Raw genomic sequence first — 21,704 nt, 5'->3', positions numbered from 1 at the left:
TCACGAGTAGATAAAATTGTAACTTTGATATTAAATATCTCGACAAATATTAGGAATATCGGATCGGGGTTAACATCATTTTTCACAATTTTTTATATAGTTTTCATAATCATTGTCAAAATCAGTGGTCATTATGAAACCCTTATAAGCTTTTTGGCCGTAACTCCGCCAAAAATGAAAATACAGCGTCAGGGGTGGAAAATTTGAAAACTAGACTAAAAAAAAACATATAGTTTATTTAATGGATTTTTTCGGATTTCCGCTTTCCGAAAAAGTTATTAGTGATTGGTGCGTTTAAAATGGATCACCATGTATATGCTTTTTCAGGACAATGCCGACCACTGGACAGTGTTCTATCGTTACAGAAAATACTGTCAACGCTGGTCAAAAAGAGAAAATCTACCCAGAATCTCTGGGTGGGAATCCAGTACGTTAACAACATTACAATACTTCATGGAAGAAATATTACTTTTCTTCTGACATTCTTATTTATAACCCCATTAATTATAAACTAAGACTGTTTTGTAAAGAAATCACTGGATTTCTGGGTAATACAGCGGGACTTTGGTTTAGGTGAGGATATTCTCGCTGAAAAACGAGACGGATGGCTTCCCAGTGCGTTGTGCGGTAACACTAATTTAAAACTTTGACCTGCTCGTTAAATTCATGACGGAGAGGAAGAGAAAGTAAAGACAAAATATCAGTAAATAATACAGTATCCATTGATGTGGTGGACTCGCAAACGGCCACAAAGGACCACCAGTCAGCTGTCCGGCTTCTAAGCAGAACTCAATGGTAAAATAAATACAGTCGTGCAGTGCTGCCAACGTCACGCACTAACCTTTAGGCTGGTTTATTTACTGACGTTACCACTTCCAGTGGAGTTCGCTTTCTTCTATGTCTATTTCACTTAGTCAGGTACTTCACGTCGCGTTACTTTATTGCCGTCCATGATGATCGTAAATAGCGCATGAAATAGTGCTAGTGTCAATAATAAACTACGGCCGTGCACGGTGGACCAGTCCTCTCTATCGGTGCATAGTGTTCGTTGCATTGGCGGCTTATTATTTTGTATCCCTCTACTAGTTATTACCATTAGTATTATTCTTGCTATCGTACCCAATTTTCGTAATGGTCTTTTACAGTTTTATATATGTATATATAAAAAAAATCACATAGAAGAAGAATCTCATCAAATAAAGTAGTCAAGATTGTGGAATTGAAATCGCGACTTGTCCAGAAGGTTTTCTCCAGCAAAATATTAAGTTCCAGTTTCCAGCAATGATTCGTGTTCACTAGCAGGCAAACCCACCGACTATCAGGTCTCCCTGATGATTTTTAACAGCGCAAATTGAACACTGCTTGAAGCTTTGAACTCGCTCAAGCGAGTAACGCTGTCTAGACGAGGTCTGGAGGTAGTGGTTAACGAGAGCGCCGGTAGATGTCTCTGGCAGTGTGTGTGGCGTGCGACTGAACGACAGTGTGGCGGGGGGAGTGTTGCAACGACATCCTACTGGCTGCCGTTCCAATCAGCTGACTGTCCCAGTCCATCCAGCCAGGCAGGCGTTCCAGCCAGCAGTTCCAATGAACCCTATGGAATCAAGTGTGTGTGACTCCGAAACAAGAGTTCGATTTATAAAGATTTATTTATAGCTAGCGAGTACATTCCTTACCACTTTGTGTTCTTCGCATTCCTCTCCAAAACCTTCTATTATTAATCGTCCCGCGCATCCCTGCTTCTATAAAATATTCCTTAAAAGTCCAGCATTCCAAGGCAATCAAAGCTTGAAATACCCTATTTTCTCTCTTTATAAAACATTTCACATCATTCTTGGGAAATTCATTTACGAAGTTGATTCAAAGGCCTGACCCGTAAGTTGTAATAGCATTCAAGTCAGTTGTTAGTTCGATTTTACCTTTATCTTATTCTAATAGCAAGAGATGTATGTAATCGATCTGATTTTCGATTTGGAGTTTTCACAAAAAAAATCTCCATTCTGAGGTACCCTGAGTTCCGAGGAGGGATGCTTTACAAAGCTGGCAATACATGAACAAACATCGATGTAAGATTGGATTCACTTCAGCACCATTGAAGAGGCTGTAGAAGACTGTTGAGGCCACCGTAGAAAGGACCCTGATTCATCAAAAGAAGACCTTAAATTTAAGACTTCGTTTGTCATCACGTGGGTGGTGTAAAGTTTTGGAAATTTACGTAATTATTGTTGACAAAATTATAAGTAAATTTTAATTTATTTTATTGTTTTTTTCATCTAATATACAACATGTTAATAACATCGTTCGAAAATATCGATGTTTTACCACATTTTAACATCGATGTAAGCTATTTTTTTTTTTTAAACATTTTACTCTGCGTGTCCCAACTTTAAAGAATATTTTTACAAAATCGTTTCCGTTTATAGTGGAAGATTAGATAATTTTACATGTCATTTTATTGTAGTTGCACAATATGTCACAGACAAGTTTACAGCTTGAGTGTTGTTGATTTAACTGCGGGTGTGTTTGTGAATGTTTAACTAAGTGTGTCAATGCGTTACAATGAAGCTCTACAGTAGCAGAAGTTGCTTTAATGACATGGCAACTCCTACCACTCAGCTAGGAAGGTAAACAGAAAGGTGCCGATGCCAAGTCACATCAATGGGATTGTCATGTTTACCGCCAATAGTCTGCAAGGTCACTGGGCATAAAGACTCTCCTTACCAGGCCGTAGATCGGCTCTCAGTTGATTTCATGAATAAGAAGAGTTTCCAAATGCAGATCCAAGTTTCTACTTTAACAGTTTGATAATAGACGGTTTGGTTAGTAATCTGAAGCTTCCTGTTTCCTGTGATTGGTCCCAAACTGATGGCCAAAAACCCGGGCTTTGTAAAAGAGGTTTATTGTTTTTACTCTAGACCAGCGTTTCCCAACCTGTGGTACGCGAAAAATAATCAATAATGGCGGACATAAAAAATAAATCAAAAATATCTTAAAAACTTTTTTTTTTTTCTATAATACATATAAATTATTTTAATTAATAATATTATACAGTAAAGTTGTTAATATGAACAAGTAATAAGGTTTAGTCTGTCTCAAGATATACGAGAAAATATAATAGCACCTTTAACAGGATTAAAATTGTCTTTCATGGAGTATTTTCCCAAAACCCCGAAAACACAAATGATAATTGGATTTCAAACCCTTTCTATAAAGAAAATATAGGAAAAGCTACATCATTATCAATAAAAGATAAAGAAAATTTAATAGAATTATCATGTGACAGAACTTAAATGAGAGCTGTTTAAAAAGACTGATTGTAATGAGTAAGCTCTATCCAAGGAACATTAAATTCTAATTGGTACTTACAGGTAGTTGAATGCTTAAAAGAAATTAATTTAGAAGATTTGGGCACAAATATAATAATCCTAAAGAAGAACTTTGTAAATTAAAAATTAATTTTGAAGGGAAAAATATATGTTCACAATTTTTAATTGTTTAAAAAAAGTTTTAAAACTAAGAGATCTTACACTTTACTAAGTTGCTTTATAAAGCAACAGATACATTGTATCTCTATACAAATAAAGATAATAATAATAAAATACACTCGAAATAAGAAATTTCACGAAATTTTTACGAAGTGGTATAATTTAGCATGATGTACTACCAAGTGGTACGGAGAGCCAAAAAAGGTTGGGAAACGCTGCTCTAGACGTATCAATAGGTCGGTACAATAAGACGCTGTTGGCTACACAGCCTGGAGAATTCCTAAGGAACCTGAATGCAATAAGACTATTAGACTTCACAAGTTCCAATCTTATTAACAACCACAATTTTTATTTTAATAATTCTAGCTAGCACTGACTCTAAATTACAATTTCAATCAGCTGTTTGGTTCGCCCTAGAACAGACTTGCAGATGGGTACTCACGGAAACTTATTATTTTCTCTCTCTAAAAAAAAACAAGTCCTTTCAAGTTTTAGCAAGTGCCACCTTGTTTCTTAGGATAATTACTAAGCATTGCTTCTAAGCCACAGAGGTTTTTTTTTGTTTTGCCAAGTAGATGAGTGCAGGTGATATAGTAGTTTCGTTCAATTACTTGAGTGCAGCCTGCCAGGTTTGTTAGCCTCTATATCTTTGCCCCTGTTCAATTGAGAGGTAGAACACACGCTGGCTGATTCATGTGCATCTCTTTCTACAGATTCTACGCACACTTACAAGAGAATGGGGCTGTTCCATGCACACAATAGTAACTTCACTGTCTATAAATACAGCTCCAAGCGAATTAAGACATCTCAATTATAGTATAGCTTCTAACAGGGTAACAAACACACATTATAGCCTTCCAAGTAAATACAACACACCGTTTAACTAGTATAACAAACAGGTGTACCAACACTATCCCCTGTAGGGCTAATATACGCATCTCTTTCTTTCCCCCTCCCGCTCCAGTGAAACATCTTAATTCTAACACGTGTATCTTTTATCTTGATTTATCTATTGTTTTTAGTACCTAATCAATAAAAAAAATAAAAGAACGTCCGAAATATTCTTTTATTTACATTTTGCCGCACCCCTATCTAGCGGCCATAAAAATAAAAACTTAGTAATTACGTTATGAACTATCTACCAGTGTAAATCTTTGGACCGAGTTTTTCAGTTGTTTTCTATCAGATATTTCCTTCTATATTTAAAAGTATACAACCGCAGGTAATGTAAAAAACATCGATATCTTTTACTTTTCTCTTGAACTAGGCATTATTAGGCGTTCAAAAATCTAAAATGTTCAACCCGTCTTCAACGCTACAGATAGTATTTTGCTCTACGACAAGAAATCAGTACTGGGGACATTTTCTGCTTTTATCTTGTCACAGGGAAACTTGTACTTAATTATAATATTTTTTTTGTAACGAACTCAGGATCTCCTACAAACCCACGGTCCCTTAGCCCACCCTCTTTGCCCTAAACATACTCCAGCCATAAATTCTTCAAGAAAATCCCCATCTACTCTGTCCGAAAACACTCATCTTTATAGAGAAATTTAACCTTTAAAAATGGTTACAAACATTTTTTTTGTTTTTTGTATGGCACAAAGTAAACAGAGATTATGTAAATAGAACATAGCTAATGGCGCCCCCTTACAAAAAATAAAACAAAAAACTAACCACATCAATTGAAGAAGATTAGATAAAAGAAATAACCACAGGAGACTTCATCAATAAAAGAAAAATGTTATTATTACAGTTCATGAAAGTTACATTGAAAGGTAATTGCATAGAAATTACAGTCCTGCAGTAGACAACAACAATCCAAGGGCACGCCTAAACAATCTTTTAAGTGATACCTTTAAAGCCCTTCAAACAATAGAACTAGCCAACCATTTTTCTATCTGTATTGTAGACATAAGAAATAGTTATTATTTTACAGGATACACAATCTTTTAATTCACTTTAGAATAGTGGATGGACCCCTCCGAGTCTGTTTTTAATTTCTTCTTTTAAAGAAATCAGATATCGATATAACCTACTTGTTAACTACGAAATTATGTGGTTATACAAGTACGATCAGCTGTTTAATAATACAAAATATAAGTAATAGTATTTTTCATGGCCTTGACTTGAGTAAATACGGTAATTTAGAAACAAAAAACTTGACAGAATACTTTTCTAAAATCTACAAAATAATCTTAAATTACTAATAAGAAATTTCTAACCAAATAACAACAACAAATGTTCCATAAAACAACACTGTACTTTCTCTTACTACAGTACCCAGCTTTTCTACGAACCTTCGAGTTGTTTTTCTTTCTTAACCATTGACTCTGGCCGCCATTTTCCACTTTTTAGTAACTACTTTTAAGAACGTAACAGAGAGGTCATCGACCTTAAAAAAAACAATGATTGTCTCCACAATGACACTAAGTAAACAATGTGCTGGAATAAAAATATTATTTTTAAACATACACAGTGGCCATAAAACATCCCGAATGACTGTTTGAGAAATATAGAGCTCCAGCTAATGGAATTGGTGCGTATTAAAAGAGCTGTAATTAGAATAGCTAAAGTTAGATGGCTCCACACTGTGTGCTGCAGTTCTATGGGACTTTAAAGTATTTTAAGTGAAGCCTCATCCAAGTTCTACTTCCTCGCTAACAGCTGATGGTACTAATTCTAAAATAAAGAACACCTGTGCATCATAAAGTGCAAACAAATTTCACTCTTACAGATGCATTTATAATCTAGTCGACGGGGTTTAGTCTCAGTAAGTTCAAATAAATTGTAGGTGGTACATGGTTACACACACTGATTTAGTACTTTTCAACTTATTTTTACTGTGTTAATCTCAAACATTTCACTGTAAATCCACATTTTGGAGTTAATCTGGGGGTGACCGCACCTGTTTCACATACTACTATAATCAAGTTACTGTCTCACAAATTTTCCTCAAACTCTTGATATTTTAGCCATATTTCTTTTCTACAAACAATGTATAGTTAAGTAACCATACAATAAACTGACATATAACCTTACAGGGAACCTCCCCCCTTGAAAACTGCTCTAGAAAAGAATTTTCCTGCAAAAATGGATAAAAAAGAAGCAGCTTTAAATCTATTTGTGTTTATCGGAAGTTGACAGAAAAGCCTAGGAGCCATTTCCGGTGAAGTGAACTATCCATTGAGTAAATAGTTGCGGAAAAGGAATGTTCTTCCAACTGTATCCTTTGTCTGCCCTCAACACTATACAGGAAACTGTACGTTTTAGTAGGACATTGGCACTTTAGAAGGAAGTCTAACCACCTCCTACCCCTAGAATTGAATTTTCTGAGAAAAACGTTTCAAATAAAATTATGTTATTAGGAGTGCCTTGTGTGCGTAATGGTTAAAGGAAATGGTTAAAGGTTTTTAGAAAAAGCTTAAAAACTGGTTCGGTAAAGTGGTACTTCCGTTCATAAAAATTATAACAGGTTCGGCAAAGGGGTACTTCCGGTCATAAAAGTTGAAAACTAATTCGGTAAAGTGGTACTTCCATTCATAATAATTTAGAGATTGTTCGACAAAGTGGTACTTCCGTTCATAAAAATTAAAAACTGGTTCGACAAAGTGGTACTTCCGGTCATAAAAGTTAAAAACTGGTTCGGTAAAGTAGTACTTCCGGGCATAAAAGTTAAAAACTGGTTCGGTAAAGTGGTACTTCCGTTCATAAAAATTAAAAACTGGTTTGGTAAAGTGGTACTTCCGTTCATAAAAATTAAAACAGGTTCAGTAAAGTAGTACTTCCGGGCATAAAAGTTAAAAACTGGTTCGGTAAAGTGGTACTTCCGTTCATAAAAATTAAAAACTGGTTCGGCAAAGGGGTACTTCCGGTCATAAAAGTTGAAAACTAATTCGGCAAAGGGGTACTTCCGGTCATAAAAATTAAAAACTGGTTTGGTAAAGTGGTACTTCCGTTCATAAAAATTAAAACAGGTTCAGTAAAGTAGTACTTCCGGGCATAAAAGTTAAAAACTGGTTCGGTAAAGTGGTACTTCCGTTCATAAAAATTAAAACAGGTTCAGTGAAGTAGTACTTCCGGGCATAAAAGTTAAAAACTGGTTCGGTAAAGTGGTACTTCCGTTCATAAAAATTAAAAACTGGTTTGGTAAAGTGGTACTTTCGTTCATAAAAATTAAAACAGGTTCAGTGAAGTAGTACTTCCGGGCATAAAAGTTAAAAACTGGTTCGGTAAAGTGGTACTTCCGTTCATAAAAATTAAAAACTGGTTTGGTAAAGTGGTACTTCCGTTCATAAAAATTAAAACAGGTTCAGTAAAGTAGTACTTCCGGGCATAAAAGTTAAAAACTGGTTCGGTAAAGTGGTACTTCCGTTCATAAAAATTAAAACAGGTTCAGTGAAGTAGTACTTCCGGGCATAAAAGTTAAAAACTGGTTCGGTAAAGTGGTACTTCCGTTCATAAAAATTAAAAACTGGTTCGGCAAAGGGGTACTTCCGGTCATAAAAGTTGAAAACTAATTCGGTAAAGTGGTACTTCCGTTCATAAAAATTAAAAATGGTTCGGAAAAAGTGGTACTTCCGGTCAACTGATTTTTATTAAAAGCTCATTAAAGCGTCTAAGCGAAATATTGAATTTGATTACTCTGTTTTTGAATTACATGGATACATACAAAGACAGCATATTGCATTTTAGATATTACAGTATCTTCTTTTACTTTAATAATAGAATAGGAACAAAGTAAAAAGGATGGCGAGACAAACCCAGGGCGTGCAAAAAGAGGAGATTACTCGTGCTGGAACTACATAGGGCGGCAGAGTACGCCCTTTTGGTTGCAATGACTGAGAGGAACCGAACCCAGAACCCACTTTATGTTCCTGATCAGCAATAGCTTCAATACTGTAAAATGGATCACGTATCCAAGCCAAAACTGAATGGCTAGATGAGAATGTTTCAAACAAATTGCAATAACTATTAAGGTCCTATAAAACTAGATCAGATTTACAAATTAAAGTTTAGATAAAATATTAAAGTAAACTTAATTAACTGATTTCATATCCCACCATTTACGAAGATAATTCTATTAAAATTGTAATCTAAGAATTTTACACTTATCTTTAAGTACAAAAGTTCAGCTACGTAAGGATCGTTGCCAAAACTAAATCTCGGGTAGGCCCCCTCCCATCACACTATAATGGCAAAATTATACAATAATTTTGGAACTTTAAATAGACTAAGATATCAAGTTTGTACAGGAAAGTTATTCCATTAAAATGATAGTCATTGGACAAGAGGTTCAATTTTAATTATAGAGCTAATAATAAGAACTTACTGAAAAAAGACAAATGCCCATAATTTGGTCAGCTGTAAATTAAACTAGCAGAAAGAAGGAATACGATCATTCCAAATTCGATTTTATTCGATTTTAATTTCTTTCGATAATTAAAAAAAAATCTAATTATTAAATTAATTTTTTTTTTCTAAGCAAATCAGGAAGTAGACTTATTTTTTAAGTAGGCGAATGTGTGCCTTAGTGAACTTTACAGGATTGCAGATTCGCCGGTCTGTTGAGTTGTTTTCTGGCTACCACTTTCACTCGCCGCCACTTTGAATGAATGAATTTTAAATTAAATGCTTGGACATTTGAGCAAAAAAAAAAAAATTATTTATCTACATCTTTATTGGAATTAATTATTAATTTGTTTTTTCCTTTTTATTTCTTTTTAGGAAATAACATTTAAAGCAGTTTCATTTTGAGGAATATCTTTTCTAATAAAGCAAAACGTTTTTGTTGATGAAATAATGTATGCAGTGGTTACATCGTGTTAGATAACCTGAAAGTTATAACCTTCCTTCTCTCACTCTTTTTATTTAAACAATATTATACTTATAAACATCCCGGCCATTGGTGAACTAAAAATGTAACTCTTGTTTATATAATTTTGTGATATTTATATAATCTTCTTTTTTTTTTTTTAGTGAACAAAATATGGTGACCAGTCTTTAGGGCATCGCTTCTTCCTGAATGTACACACAAGTTTCAACTGCATACTGATGGACGACGAGTGTATTAAGTTCGGAAATGTCGGAGAGAGAAAACCAGATTTCGGCCAGTATTGTTGTGCCGGACGATGTATTTTGGGACGGGAGTTTTAGAGGTAGGAGAATTTTAGTATATATATGGCTTCTTGGTCCAGAGTAGATCATCAAAACAATTTTGTCTCATCTCACAAGTTCTCTTTCAACATGAACGCAAAGGTAGTGATTATTCATTTTGATTATTTTATTTTATTTATTTTTTTCTTGGTGTGTTTAGAAACTTAAAAAAAGTTTACGGTTTAACAAAAGTTTTAAGTTGTACTTGGAAAGTGATATTTTTTTTAGTATGGTCCGTAGATTTTCCTTAAAATTTGTATACTGAGCAATCAATCACCCATCATAAATTACTTTCAATTTAAAACCGTTTTACTGAAAAACAAATTTTAAAAAATGACCCGAGTTTCATTTCGCCTTTTCAACCATTTTCCGTAAGCGGCACATCAAACTCTTATTCCGACTGCTGCGGTAAAACTTTTCCATAATTCCAGATTTGCTTTCTTTAATTTAGCAATCATCATATATCACATTGATTTCAATAATTTTTTGTATTTTACTTGTAGTACGTACAGCATCAATCCGGGGGGGGGGGGAAATCGAGATATTTCTTTTAAGTCAAAACGACATCCGCAGTGAAACATCACAATTTGCGGAAAGATACATTCCGTGTTGAGGCTTACTAATCGATATTAATTCCCTTTCGAGATTAATTTATTATTAATTTCCTCGCATTTTACAGTTCTGGTGACCATTCAAAAACTTGTTTTAATGTCCAAAGGATTTGATTACCATAATCCTTCTTATGATCTTAAAGAGCACAGATCAGATAAGGCATTCAAGTTGGATGCAACTCTATCAGTCCTTTACTCAGATAACCTTTTACCATTTTGCGATCTTCGCGGGGTTTCCGACTACATAAACGAGCGCATTTTGAAAAAAATACTTCACAAAATGTAGATGTTTAAAGATGATGGAAATTCGACGTTGAATTCCTCTGCTCGTTGTCAGAATTGTGGCGGAAATATTGATCGTATAATAAATATTTCAAACCTCCATGGTAAAACAAAGCAAAGGTTTGTTAAATGTAGAACTTCTTGCCTCGAGCCTAACACATTTCTTAATTTAGAATGTTGTGTTCTATTTCTAGGTATTAGCTGTAGCCTTTTGCTTGGTGGCCGCAGTCAACTGTGGCAAAGAACCTGAGAAGAAACCAGATAAACGTGGAGTTTTCGGAGAAGAATTTGGATATGGACAAGGAGCTGGATATGGACAAGGAGCTGGATATGGACATGGAGCTGGATATGGAGGGCTTGGCGGCTATGGAGGGCTAGGCGGCTATGGAGGGTTTGGCAGTTATGGAGGTGTGAGCCACGGTCTTGGAGCCGGTCTTGGATCTGGGCTTCTTGCTGGTGGACTTGGAGCCGGAGATTTTGGATATGCTTCTGGATTTGGTTATGCGGGTGGGCTTGGAACTGCTGGCGGGTTTGGAACTGCTGGCGGGTTTGGAACTGCTGGCGGGTTTGGAACTGCTGGCGGGTTTGGAACTGCTGGCGGGTTTGGAACTGTGGGCGGGTTTGGAACTGCTGGCGGGTTTGGAACTGCGGGTGGACTTGGAACCGGAGCTGGCTTGGGCGGCGGAGTTGTGTCCAGACATGTGACTGTTACCAACAGGGTAGCCGTCCCAGTTCCCCAGCCAGTTGCCGTTCCCGTAGAACGTCCTGTTGCAGTACCAGTTGCCCATCCAGTTGGAGTGCCCGTTGACAGGCCTTACCCAGTCAGAGTACCACAACCAGTGCCAGTCCCAGTAGAAAGACCAGTGCCAGTCACTGTAGAACGTCCATTCGCTGTACCTGTACCCCATCCAGTTCCAGTATCCGTGCCAAGACCAGTCGCCGTACCCGTACCAAACCCAGTACCTGTGCCCGTAGTTAGGAGAGTTCCAGTGCCAGTACCACAGCTTGTACCTGTCAGAACACCCGTAGCTGTACCTGTTGCTGCTTCTGCTGTCGGAACTGGTGTAGGTCTGGGATTTGGCGGTGCTGGTCTTACTGGCGGAGTTGGCTTGGGATCTGGATTTGGTCTTGCTAGCGGAGTCGGTTTGGGATCTGGATTAGGCTATGGATCCGGTCTCGGATATGGATCTAGTCTCGGCTATGGATCTGGCCTCGGCTATGGATCTGGTCTCGGCTATGGATCTGGATTCGGTCGTGGAGCTGGACACGGTTATGGAGCTGGATTCGGCTCGGGAGCTAGCAGCGTAGGATCTGCACTTGCTTTAAAAGCTAGTCTACATTCTTCAGCAGTATCTGGTGCCGGACTCTATGGTGACAGTGGAGTACATCACCATAAAAGTCATTGGGCATAAATCACATGTATAAGATCATAAAGTGAGTATAACCAAATTAGAATAATTTTTGCTATTGAAGGTGTTGAATCTTCACCGGGTGTTTATGATCAAACTTGGTATTCCGTTTTGGACGACATCACTCCTGTATTCTTCTGTCATTCTATAAACCTTTATTAGTTTCTTTCTTACGTTTAATTCATCTCTCCCATGCTCGTTCCAGGGGGACTTTGCTCTTGTATCACGTTCCCTGTCTATCCCGAGCCTGTTAATCCCAACTCCTCGAAAGTTCTTTTAACTCTCACTCCACCTTTCCTGGTAGATTCTTCATCTAACGGAACTCCTTGAAAACTTGTAGTTAATAAGAAAAATATGACAGATTAAATACCAAAATTTATTGCTGAATAAATTACCAATCTCCAAGCAAGCCTGATAAAATGATTGGTTAAGGTTGGTGTTTTTTTTTTTTTTTAAAGACAGTCTTCGCCATTAAAGCTAGCAAACAGTTACACCAAGATTGCTTGGATATAAATGCTTCTCGCAGTAGAAATACTTTACTTTTGCTTCTTCTTCTAGAAAGAAGTATTGCGATCGTGTTTTAGAAATTGAACTCTACCGGAAGTAAAGCAATCGGAAGTTTACTTGTCATCCGTAATTTACGGTCAGCTCGCATCTTTCTCAAATAAAATTACTTAATTTTTATTGGCGATTGCTTTTAAGTAACTCGTTTTAAGTATCTTACTTTGATTGTAATTGTTTTATTTGATGTTCGATTTAAATTTTAATATTTATACTTCGATTTGTTACAGGTGACCAATATGGACATTCAACATAATTATAAATTGTAATAATGTAATTTTAATTTGTAATTAATTGATGCTCATCCTGTATTATACATTTTGTCATTTCAACGCCATCTATTGTAATTTTCATTGTAAATATCATTTGTTTTGTTTTTTTATTGTTTGTTAAAATTAAGTAAATAAAAATAGATTTGTTTAGGTTATAATTCTAGGTTTAAAATGTTTTTTTAATTTCCTCTCGGCCCCTTCTCTAGACAGTATACACATCAGACAACCCTCTACATTACTCTGTACATATGCAGACGACACAGCCGTACTAGCTACAAGTGAACATCCTTCATCAGCTTCATACAAGTTACAGGACACACTTACATAAAATAGAATCCTGGGCAAAGAAGTGGCGGATTAAAATGAACCCACAGAAATGCCACATCATGCCACGTTTACCTGTCCACCTGTTCTCTTCAACAGCAATCCTCTTCCTAGTACAGATCTTGGTGCGCTACCTTGGGCTCTGCATAGACAAACGGCTCACGTGGAACCCACACACTAGACTTAAAAGACAAGCAATGACGAAACGTGCGAAACTGCTTTATAGGACTACTTGGACGACGCTCCAAATTGCCCATTGAACTTAAACGTTTAATATACAGTACTATCCTCAAACCTATGGTGGACTTACGGGACTAGAGCTGTGGGGTTCAGCCAAACCTACAGAACATACGGACTGTACAGAGACATTTCAATCAAAACTACTGCCGACAGATAGCTGACTAACCTCACTCTTCACAACGACCTCTACATTCCCTTCATAGACCAACTCGCCATGACTAAATATCAAAAATTCCATACTGCTCTCTCTACTTGCTCCAATCCTCTTGTACTGTCTCTCGCCTCCTCTGACAATCCTCCTAACAATCCACCTCGCAGACTGAATCGCCAATGGCCCCGCGACTTCCTCGCAGTCTGAAGGCCTAAAAATCATATCCTGTAGAGAGTGCTACCGCTCGGCAGTTTCTTTCCTTCTGCTTTTCACGTCTCTATACTTCAATCTCCCTATTTACTTATTGTAAAGTGTATTATACAGATTGTAAATAACAAAATAATTAAAAAAAAAAAATTGTTCTCGCTAAATAAGGGAAGTACTGCGATCCTGCCAAATCTTCACCGGAAATGCCCCTTTGAATACACATTCATTCTGCGCATGGTGGCCTGTACCGTTTATTTGGAAATTTTTCCACTTAAATTGTATTAAGGGCCTCTCCTTGGGAATGGATTTAGGTAGGCCTCCCTCTAACGTTCCATTTCAGTACAAGGCATTATCCTATGGTTTTTCTTAAATAAATGAATTTTTAATTCAGTCTTTAAGCGAACTGCTCAACCGGAAATCCACTGTATGGATTTTCCCATTATTTCAAGATTTTCCCCTAAAAATGGCTCCAACGATTTTCTTTTAGTCTTTGCCAGCAATTTGATCATATGTTCGTCTACAACTTGTATTCCCTTTTCGGAAAATTCGAATTAAAGGCATTTCTAAATGAAGGATTGGTAAGATTTCCTTTAAAATTTCTATTCAGTGATAATGTATGATCTTGTGTTGTATTTATTTTAAAGGAAGTTGTTTTGATAATGTATAGAGTTCAAAGGAAATTCCTTAAAACCGGAAGTTTCATTTTATTCAATGGATTTTCCACTTTTTTTTTGTGTTTTCTACAATTTTCTCTCAACTTTTTACAAACAATGTACATCTTTAATTCAGTTATTTTCCGGGAAAATTCATTTTAAGGTATTCTTTTTTGGGAGAAATGATGACGTTAAAAATCTTCAAGAATTAGTAAGAGGAAGTCAAGTGAGTATGCACATCACTTCCAGCTGCTCTTAAGATGAGTTGATGAAGAAGTCTGCTGCTGCTGGGTAGGAAACCCTCTGGAGAATAAACAAGGAAATGGTGTTATTTCCATCTCCTTCTTTTGGATATCTCGATGATTCGGGTCAGCTTGCAGAAACGCTTTATACTTTTCTGGCTTTATACTTCTCATTTCCGCAAAGGGGTTCCCCCCCCACCACCTGATTAGAGCCTCTTAATCTTTCGATTTTCTTCTCGAAGAATGTATTTTTTCTGCGCGGACTATTTTGCATTCTTGCATCCAAGAACTTGCAACCGTCGACAAATTCTTTCAATGTAGCCAGCAGCCATACTTATCGCTTAACTGAGAGACTCGCAACAATTTTACTTGTACTTATTGTAACTTCAAGATCTTCTCTAAGTGCACCATATTTATAAAAAGCAATTACTCTTAGTTTTACTCTGAAGAAGCTGTAGAAAGCTCATCATCGTCTACGCTCAATTTCTGCTTTCCAGACTCCAAATATTAGGAAGTTAGTCTCCTTAATCTATAACATGTTCAGCTAATACTTACATCATCTGGTACCCATTTCTCTTAGTACTGGACTTTAGACCGTAGTTAGTCCTATATTAACTGCGCTAGTGTCCGGAGTCACCTGTCCTACAAGTCCTTAAGTATCCTTCTACTTACCATGCAGATAACCAAATAAAAGTGGGCCCCCTTATAACTCCAAAATTCCATGGGCAATAATTATCACTGAATTTAAAGTAAATTACAACCGATTCCTGTTTTTCCGATTAAATTCAGTCGCTGTGCGAGTAAGAAAGTAGAAGTGGTTGGGAAAGCATACGGCACGATTCTAAAACACTTTATTACATCCTGTCCATTCACTTACTTCTTCCCGCTTTTCCAATTTCCATCCTTAACTTTATTATTTAGGATAAGCAATAAATTGTTACTTCTTTATACTTATTCTCTGTCTCTCCTTTAAGTAAATCATGATCAGGAATACGGTAATGGCGATAATGTGGAATATATTCGACCTGAATAGATAAATGGCCCTAGAGGAAACATTTTGCTGATAATAAAACACCTCAACTTATTGGCTGATCATCCCGGGATTGGGAGTTATATTTTTTTTCCTTCAGCTGTTAATGTTGATTTCTTTACGTCAATAAATTGGCAACTTTATTTTTTAGTTATCTTTTCGATTAAAAGATGTTTCGACTTTTAAATAAAACAATTCTTTTTTTAATTTTTAAAAAAGACAGGTATGATTTTGGGTTCCTTTACTTGGGATATATAGCAACACACTACGTTCTTCTTAAATCCATTGTGCCATCTTACTGGTGCCTAGATAAGATCCACAGCGTTCTTAGACGTTAAGTTATCTGAGAAGTCACAGAATCTTGGAGGGTTCTAGGGAGAAGTGGTCTTCCACCTGCTACTAGTAAATACCTAGGCACCAAAATCTTTCTGGAATGATGGACAGATAATCTGCAGGTGATGCCATCAAGTTCTCTAGTTCAGCTTTTCTTCAGATAGAGTTCTGTGGGAACCAATTAGCACTGAAATTATTTTTAGACGAATTGAGGATCAGGCCACTTTCGGATACAGTAACCTAGAACTTCGCTTACCTCAATCCCAGGAGGTTGCTACACAGTAAAGCCTTGTAGATCTTCTGCTTCTCTAAGAGATACCTGAAAAGAGGATCTAGTCCGTCAAAGGAGCTAACGAGATTAGCAAAGCTGTCTGAGCTACCGGAAAGAATAACAAATTCCGTTTTTCTTATTTCCTGTCGAGGTTAGATTGTAGCGAGAATTGCTGCTTGGAAGAAGCAACCTTCCATGGGCACAATCACTCGTCTTAATCACCTCAAGATTCCTTGACCGATTTAGTATCTATACTCTCACAACTCACTCTTAACACAGTTCTGAAATCTGCCCATCCGCACTAGGTCCGCCATGCTATGAGCGGAGTTTTGGGTATGCAAAGATGATACCAAAAAAAAAAAAAAAAACATAATTGGCCATATCCTAAATAGACCCTCGTTCACCAGTAATGTTACGACAACGCTGTTACTGCCTAGTAATGCCAATACAAAGCGGTAGATATTCTGGGGTTAGAATTGTGGTTCAGCTCGAAATGGCCCAGCTATCTATGTGAGACAATAGTAACGCTAAATGTGCGAGGACTAAGGGTACAATAAAATCAAACTACACACTCTGATATCCTCGACAACCCCTTGGTTTTGCGCCATTTTACTTTGTTCTACCCCTCCACTCACAGGCATAGTTAGCACCACTTCCTAACTAGATGAGATACCCATACAGGGTGATACCCATAAACGAGAACAACCAAACTGGGAGTACTGTTTGCAGGAGGTTATGCCCAACTCTAAGCTCATTTTTGAGCTCCTACTCCAGCTGATTTTTCTGTCAAGTATCAGGATTAACTTCTACAAAATCCTGTTGAAATATAGTGGATTAATTTTTGGTCCCAATATTCTCTTTTATTTCACTTAGAAGTCCATTAAAACTTCCGATATTTTATCGGACAAAATCAATCCACCGGAAATGGTAATTTAAAGAATATTTATGCAAGTAAAGATAAAAATTAAAAAAAAAAAATTCGTAGGAAGTGGATATTTGCGAATCAAAATTTCTAAATCGGATGTACTAATTTAAAAACTTTCTCGATTTTTCTGAAAACTTTGTAAACACATTGTAACTCGTGTAGGCCTACCACTTTTATAAGGGGGATTAGGTAGGCTTCCCTCTAAAGAATAATTTCAGTGTGCAATTACGTTACTATGTTTTGTCTATTATAAATGAGGATAAAATGTAACGCTGAAATTTCAAAATTTGGGGGGAAAATTTATTGAATCAATTTTCAGAATTTTCTTGTATTTGAAAAATAACAGGAAGTAACAAATTACACGAAGAGAGAGAGAGAGAGGGAGAGAGCTAGAGTTGCGTATTAAGAATGCTAATTCTGTAAAACTATCAGGAGTATGTAATCTATCAGGAGTGTCGCAGTTTCAGGCACAACCCATGGGAAGGGCAGTACTGTCCCTCCCATCAGCTGAACGGCCATTTGTTTTAATCAATTTTCATCTAATATCGGCCAGTTTTTCTTTCTTACTTCCTGTAAAACGGAAAGTGTTCGTATAGCTTTTTGATTTTGAATTTCCGCCGGAAATATACCTTCCTTGAAGCTTTTTAAGAACCCTTTTTTTTTACAGGAATAGTTGGAGCAGTATTTAGAAGCAGTAAAGTGAAATTGACAATAGATAGAATTTCATGGAGACAGAGATACAGGAACAATGGTTTTAATTAATTGTTCATTTTACAGGAATCTCTTTCAACTACGGTTTGGTAGGAATGATCCCTGATCCCAGAGGATCGAGTGTATTGCACTTATGGGCATCCCAGGTTTTTAGCGAATCCTCAGGTGAGGTCGAGTTGATCTCTAACACTCACTCATACTTACAAATTGCACGCTAAAGAGAAAGAAAACTGAGCCTCAACAAATCTTTTTAGACCCTTCCTGTAAACGTCTTATAATATAGTTCAACATCCACAGAACTCTTACATCTTATAATTGAAAGAAATCTGAATGGAGTAATCTATTTCGAACCTGAGAATCCGAAGATAGTCTGTAGCAATATTGATAACTACAGCTACAGTTCTATTCTGTCTGCATCAAGCAAAGTTATTGACTAAAATTGTTAACCCAAAACCAACGATGGATGGATTGGGTGGCGGCCAAATTTTCTTATGAGCTTGGTTTTGTATGTTTGCCAATCGATTTGTAAGTTCGATAGACAGACTCCCATAAACTCCGACCAAACTGTTATACACAAAAAATACAAAAACAGAATTTTGACTTACGTGAAAATGGAATTCAACTTTCTTGCTCGTCTTCACACCACATCTTCGATTTCCTTCACAGCATCCCGTATCTTCGTCACATCTGTACAGTTTGATGCAAGACGGCTGATAGGTTTTCGTGCCGGATGGATAATGATCGGAGACGCGCACGATTTTCGGCTGGGGTATCTTACATTTGGTCTCTTCACGCATTCTAGTGTGGTGCTTGTGGTACTCTTCGTAAGCCCTGGGATCTTGTTCTCCACCTAGGTGAACATTAATAGAAGATACAGAAATAAGAGATAAGCAATGCATACTAAATCAAAAGAGAGTGGAAGAGTTAATATTATGGGTTATTTAGAGACTTTTTTCATTTCTCTAACACAGTGGTTCTTAACCGGTGTTCCGCGGAACACTGGTGTTCCGCGAATAAGGTCCAAGTGTTCCGCGAAATTTCAATTTTAAATGTATTGAAATTTAGAAACTTAGGAAAGATACGAAAACAAAAAATTGTTCTTTTTTTTTTAATTTGAATTTAATTTTAAGTTCTTGCTAAATACAGAATTACAAATTATTTAATGTTAGTGTACCGCGAGAAAAATATATACATATAATTGTGTTCCGCGTCTATGAAAAGGTAAAGAACCACTGAATAAAGAGTTGAAAATTTTTTGGGTCATGAAATTCTGTAAAATTATGGCCGTTCTATATCTCCCACTGTGAACCACGTATTGATATGGAATTTTTTTCTCTTATACACTTTGTTTTTCTCACTTATAAACTATAGTTATTTTGTGCACAGATCTATAAATGTAGAAGATATAAAGGGTTGAAAATTATTTGGGTCATGGAATTCTGTAAAATTATGGCCGTTCTATATCTCCCACTGTGAACCACGTATTCGTATGAAATTTGGTTCTCTTATATACTTTGTTTTTCTCAATTATAAACTAAAGTTATTTTGTGCACAGATCTATAAATGTAGAAGATATAAAGGGTTGAAAATTATTTGGGTCATGGAATTCTGTAAAATTATGGCCGTTCTATATCTCCCACTGTGAACCACGTATTCATAAGAAATTTGGTTCTCTTATATACTTTGTTTTTCTCAATTATAAACTATAGTTATTTTGTGCACAGATCTATAAATGTAGGAGATATAAAGGGTTGAAAATTTTTTGGATCATCAAATTCTGTAAAATTATGGCCGTTCTATATCTCCCACTGTGAACCACGTATTCATAAGAAATTTGGTTCTCTTATATACTTTGTTTTTCTCAATTATAAACTAAAGTTATTTTGTGCACAGATCTATAAATGTAGAAGATATAAAAGGTTGAAAATTATTTGGGTCATGGAATTCTGTAAAATTATGGCCGTTCTATATCTCCCACTGTGAACCACGTAATCATAAGAAATTTGGTTCTCTTATATACTTTGTTTTTCTCAATTATAAACTAAAGTTATTTTGTGCACAGATCTATAAATGTAGAAGATATAAAAGGTTGAAAATTATTTGGGTCATGGAATTCTGTAAAATTATGGCCGTTCTATATGTCCCACTGTGAACCACGTATTGGTATGAAATTTTGTTCTCTGATACACTTTGTTTTACTCAATTATAAACTAAAGTTATTTTGTGCACAGATCTATAAATGTAGGAGATATAAAGGGTTGAAAATTTTTTGGGTCATCAAATTCTGTAAAATTATGGCCGTTCTATATCTCCCACTGTGAACCACGTATTCGTTTGAAATTTTGTTCTCTTATATACTTTGTTTTTCACAATTATAAACTAAAGTTATTTTGTGCACAGATCTATAAATGTAGAAGATATAAAGGGTTGAAAATTATTTGGGTCATGGAATTCTGTAAAATTGTGGCTGTTCTGTATCTCACACAGTGAACCACGTATTGATATGGAATTTTGTTCTCTTATACACTTTATTTTTCTCACTTATAAACTATAGTTATTTTGTGCACAGATCTATAAATGTAGAAGATATAAAGGGTTGAAAATTAATTGGGTCATGGAATTCTGTAAAATTATGGCCGTTCTATATCTCCCACTGTGAACCACGTATTCGTATGAAATTTGGTTCTCTTATATACTTTGTTTTTCTCAATTATAAACTAAAGTTATTTTGTGCACAGATCTATAAATGTAGAAGATATAAAGGGTGGAAAATTATTTGGGTCATGGAATTCTGTAAAATTATGGCCGTTCTATATCTCCCACTGTGAACCACGTATTCATAAGAAATTTGGTTCTCTTATATACTTTGTTTTTCTCAATTATAAACTATAGTTATTTTGTGCACAGATCTATAAATGTAGAAGATATAAAAGGTTGAAAATTATTTGGGTCATGGAATTCTGTAAAATTATGGCCGTTCTATATGTCCCACTGTGAACCACGTATTGGTATGAAATTTTGTTCTCTGATACACTTTGTTTTACTCAATTATAAACTAAAGTTATTTTGTGCACAGATCTATAAATGTAGGAGATATAAAGGGTTGAAAATTTTTTGGGTCATCAAATTCTGTAAAATTATGGCCGTTCTATATCTCCCACTGTGAACCACGTATTCGTTTGAAATTTTGTTCTCTTATATACTTTGTTTTTCACAATTATAAACTAAAGTTATTTTGTGCACAGATCTATAAATGTAGAAGATATAAAGGGTTGAAAATTATTTGGGTCATGGAATTCTGTAAAATTATGGCCGTTCTATATCTCCCACTGTGAACCACGTATTGGTATGAAATTTTGTTCTCTTATACACTTTGTTTTTCTCAATTATAAACTATAGTTATTTTGTGCAAAGATCTATAAATGTAGAAGATATAAAGGGTTGAAAATTATTTGGGTCATGGAATTCTGTAAAATTATGGCCGTTTTATATCTCCCACTGTGAACCACGTATTCGTATGAAATTTTGTTCTCTTATACACTTTGTTTTTCTCAATTATAAACTATAGTTATTTTGTGCAAAGATCTATAAATGTAGAAGATATAAAGGGTTGAAAATTATTTGGGTCATGGAATTCTGTAAAATTATGGCCGTTCTATATCTCCCACTGTGAACCACGTATTGGTATGAAATTTTGTTCTCTTATACACTTTGTTTTTCTCAATTATAAACTATAGTTATTTTGTGCAAAGATCTATAAATGTAGAAGATAAAAAGGGTTGAAAATTATTTGGGTCATGGAATTCTGTAAAATTATGGCCGTTTTATATCTCCCACTGTGAAC

General features: G+C 35.8%; 2 protein-coding genes across 3 annotated transcripts in view; one reads left to right on the top strand and one right to left on the bottom strand.

Moving 5' to 3' along the window:
- Positions 1–21,704, bottom strand: part of LOC141448344 (uncharacterized) — a 430,320-nt gene that overhangs the window by 11,131 nt on the left and 397,485 nt on the right. For both annotated transcript variants that reach the window (XM_074116678.1, XM_074116679.1), the window contains exon 3: positions 18,466–18,710. In XM_074116678.1, the coding sequence (XP_073972779.1) occupies positions 18,466–18,710 (245 nt within the window). The remainder of the gene's footprint in view (positions 1–18,465; positions 18,711–21,704) is intronic.
- LOC141448342 (uncharacterized) lies at positions 9,292–13,011 on the top strand. The gene is made up of 4 exons (XM_074116676.1): positions 9,292–9,390; positions 9,462–9,740; positions 10,726–11,965; positions 12,732–13,011. The coding sequence occupies exons 2-3, from the start codon at positions 9,663–9,665 to the stop codon at positions 11,941–11,943; spliced, it is 1,296 nt and encodes a 431-aa protein (XP_073972777.1). The 5' UTR covers positions 9,292–9,390; positions 9,462–9,662; the 3' UTR covers positions 11,944–11,965; positions 12,732–13,011.

This window comes from Rhodnius prolixus, unplaced genomic scaffold, assembly GCF_049639745.1.
Source record: "Rhodnius prolixus isolate KJV_2025 unplaced genomic scaffold, Rpr scaffold_19, whole genome shotgun sequence".
Lineage (NCBI taxonomy): Eukaryota > Metazoa > Arthropoda > Insecta > Hemiptera > Reduviidae > Rhodnius > Rhodnius prolixus.
Note: the sequence above shows the minus strand (reverse complement) of the source record. Positions and strands in the feature narration are given on the sequence as shown.

What these genes read in the sequence shown, in the direction of transcription:
- LOC141448342 (XM_074116676.1), top strand. Translation starts at nt 9,663, where the DNA reads ATGGCTTCTTGGTCCAGAGTAGATCATCAAAACAATTTTGTCTCATCT. An exon ending in CTTTCAACATGAACGCAAAG is followed by an intron (nt 9,741 to 10,725) that starts GTAGTGATTATT and finishes TTCTATTTCTAG; the next exon opens with GTATTAGCTGTAGCCTTTTG.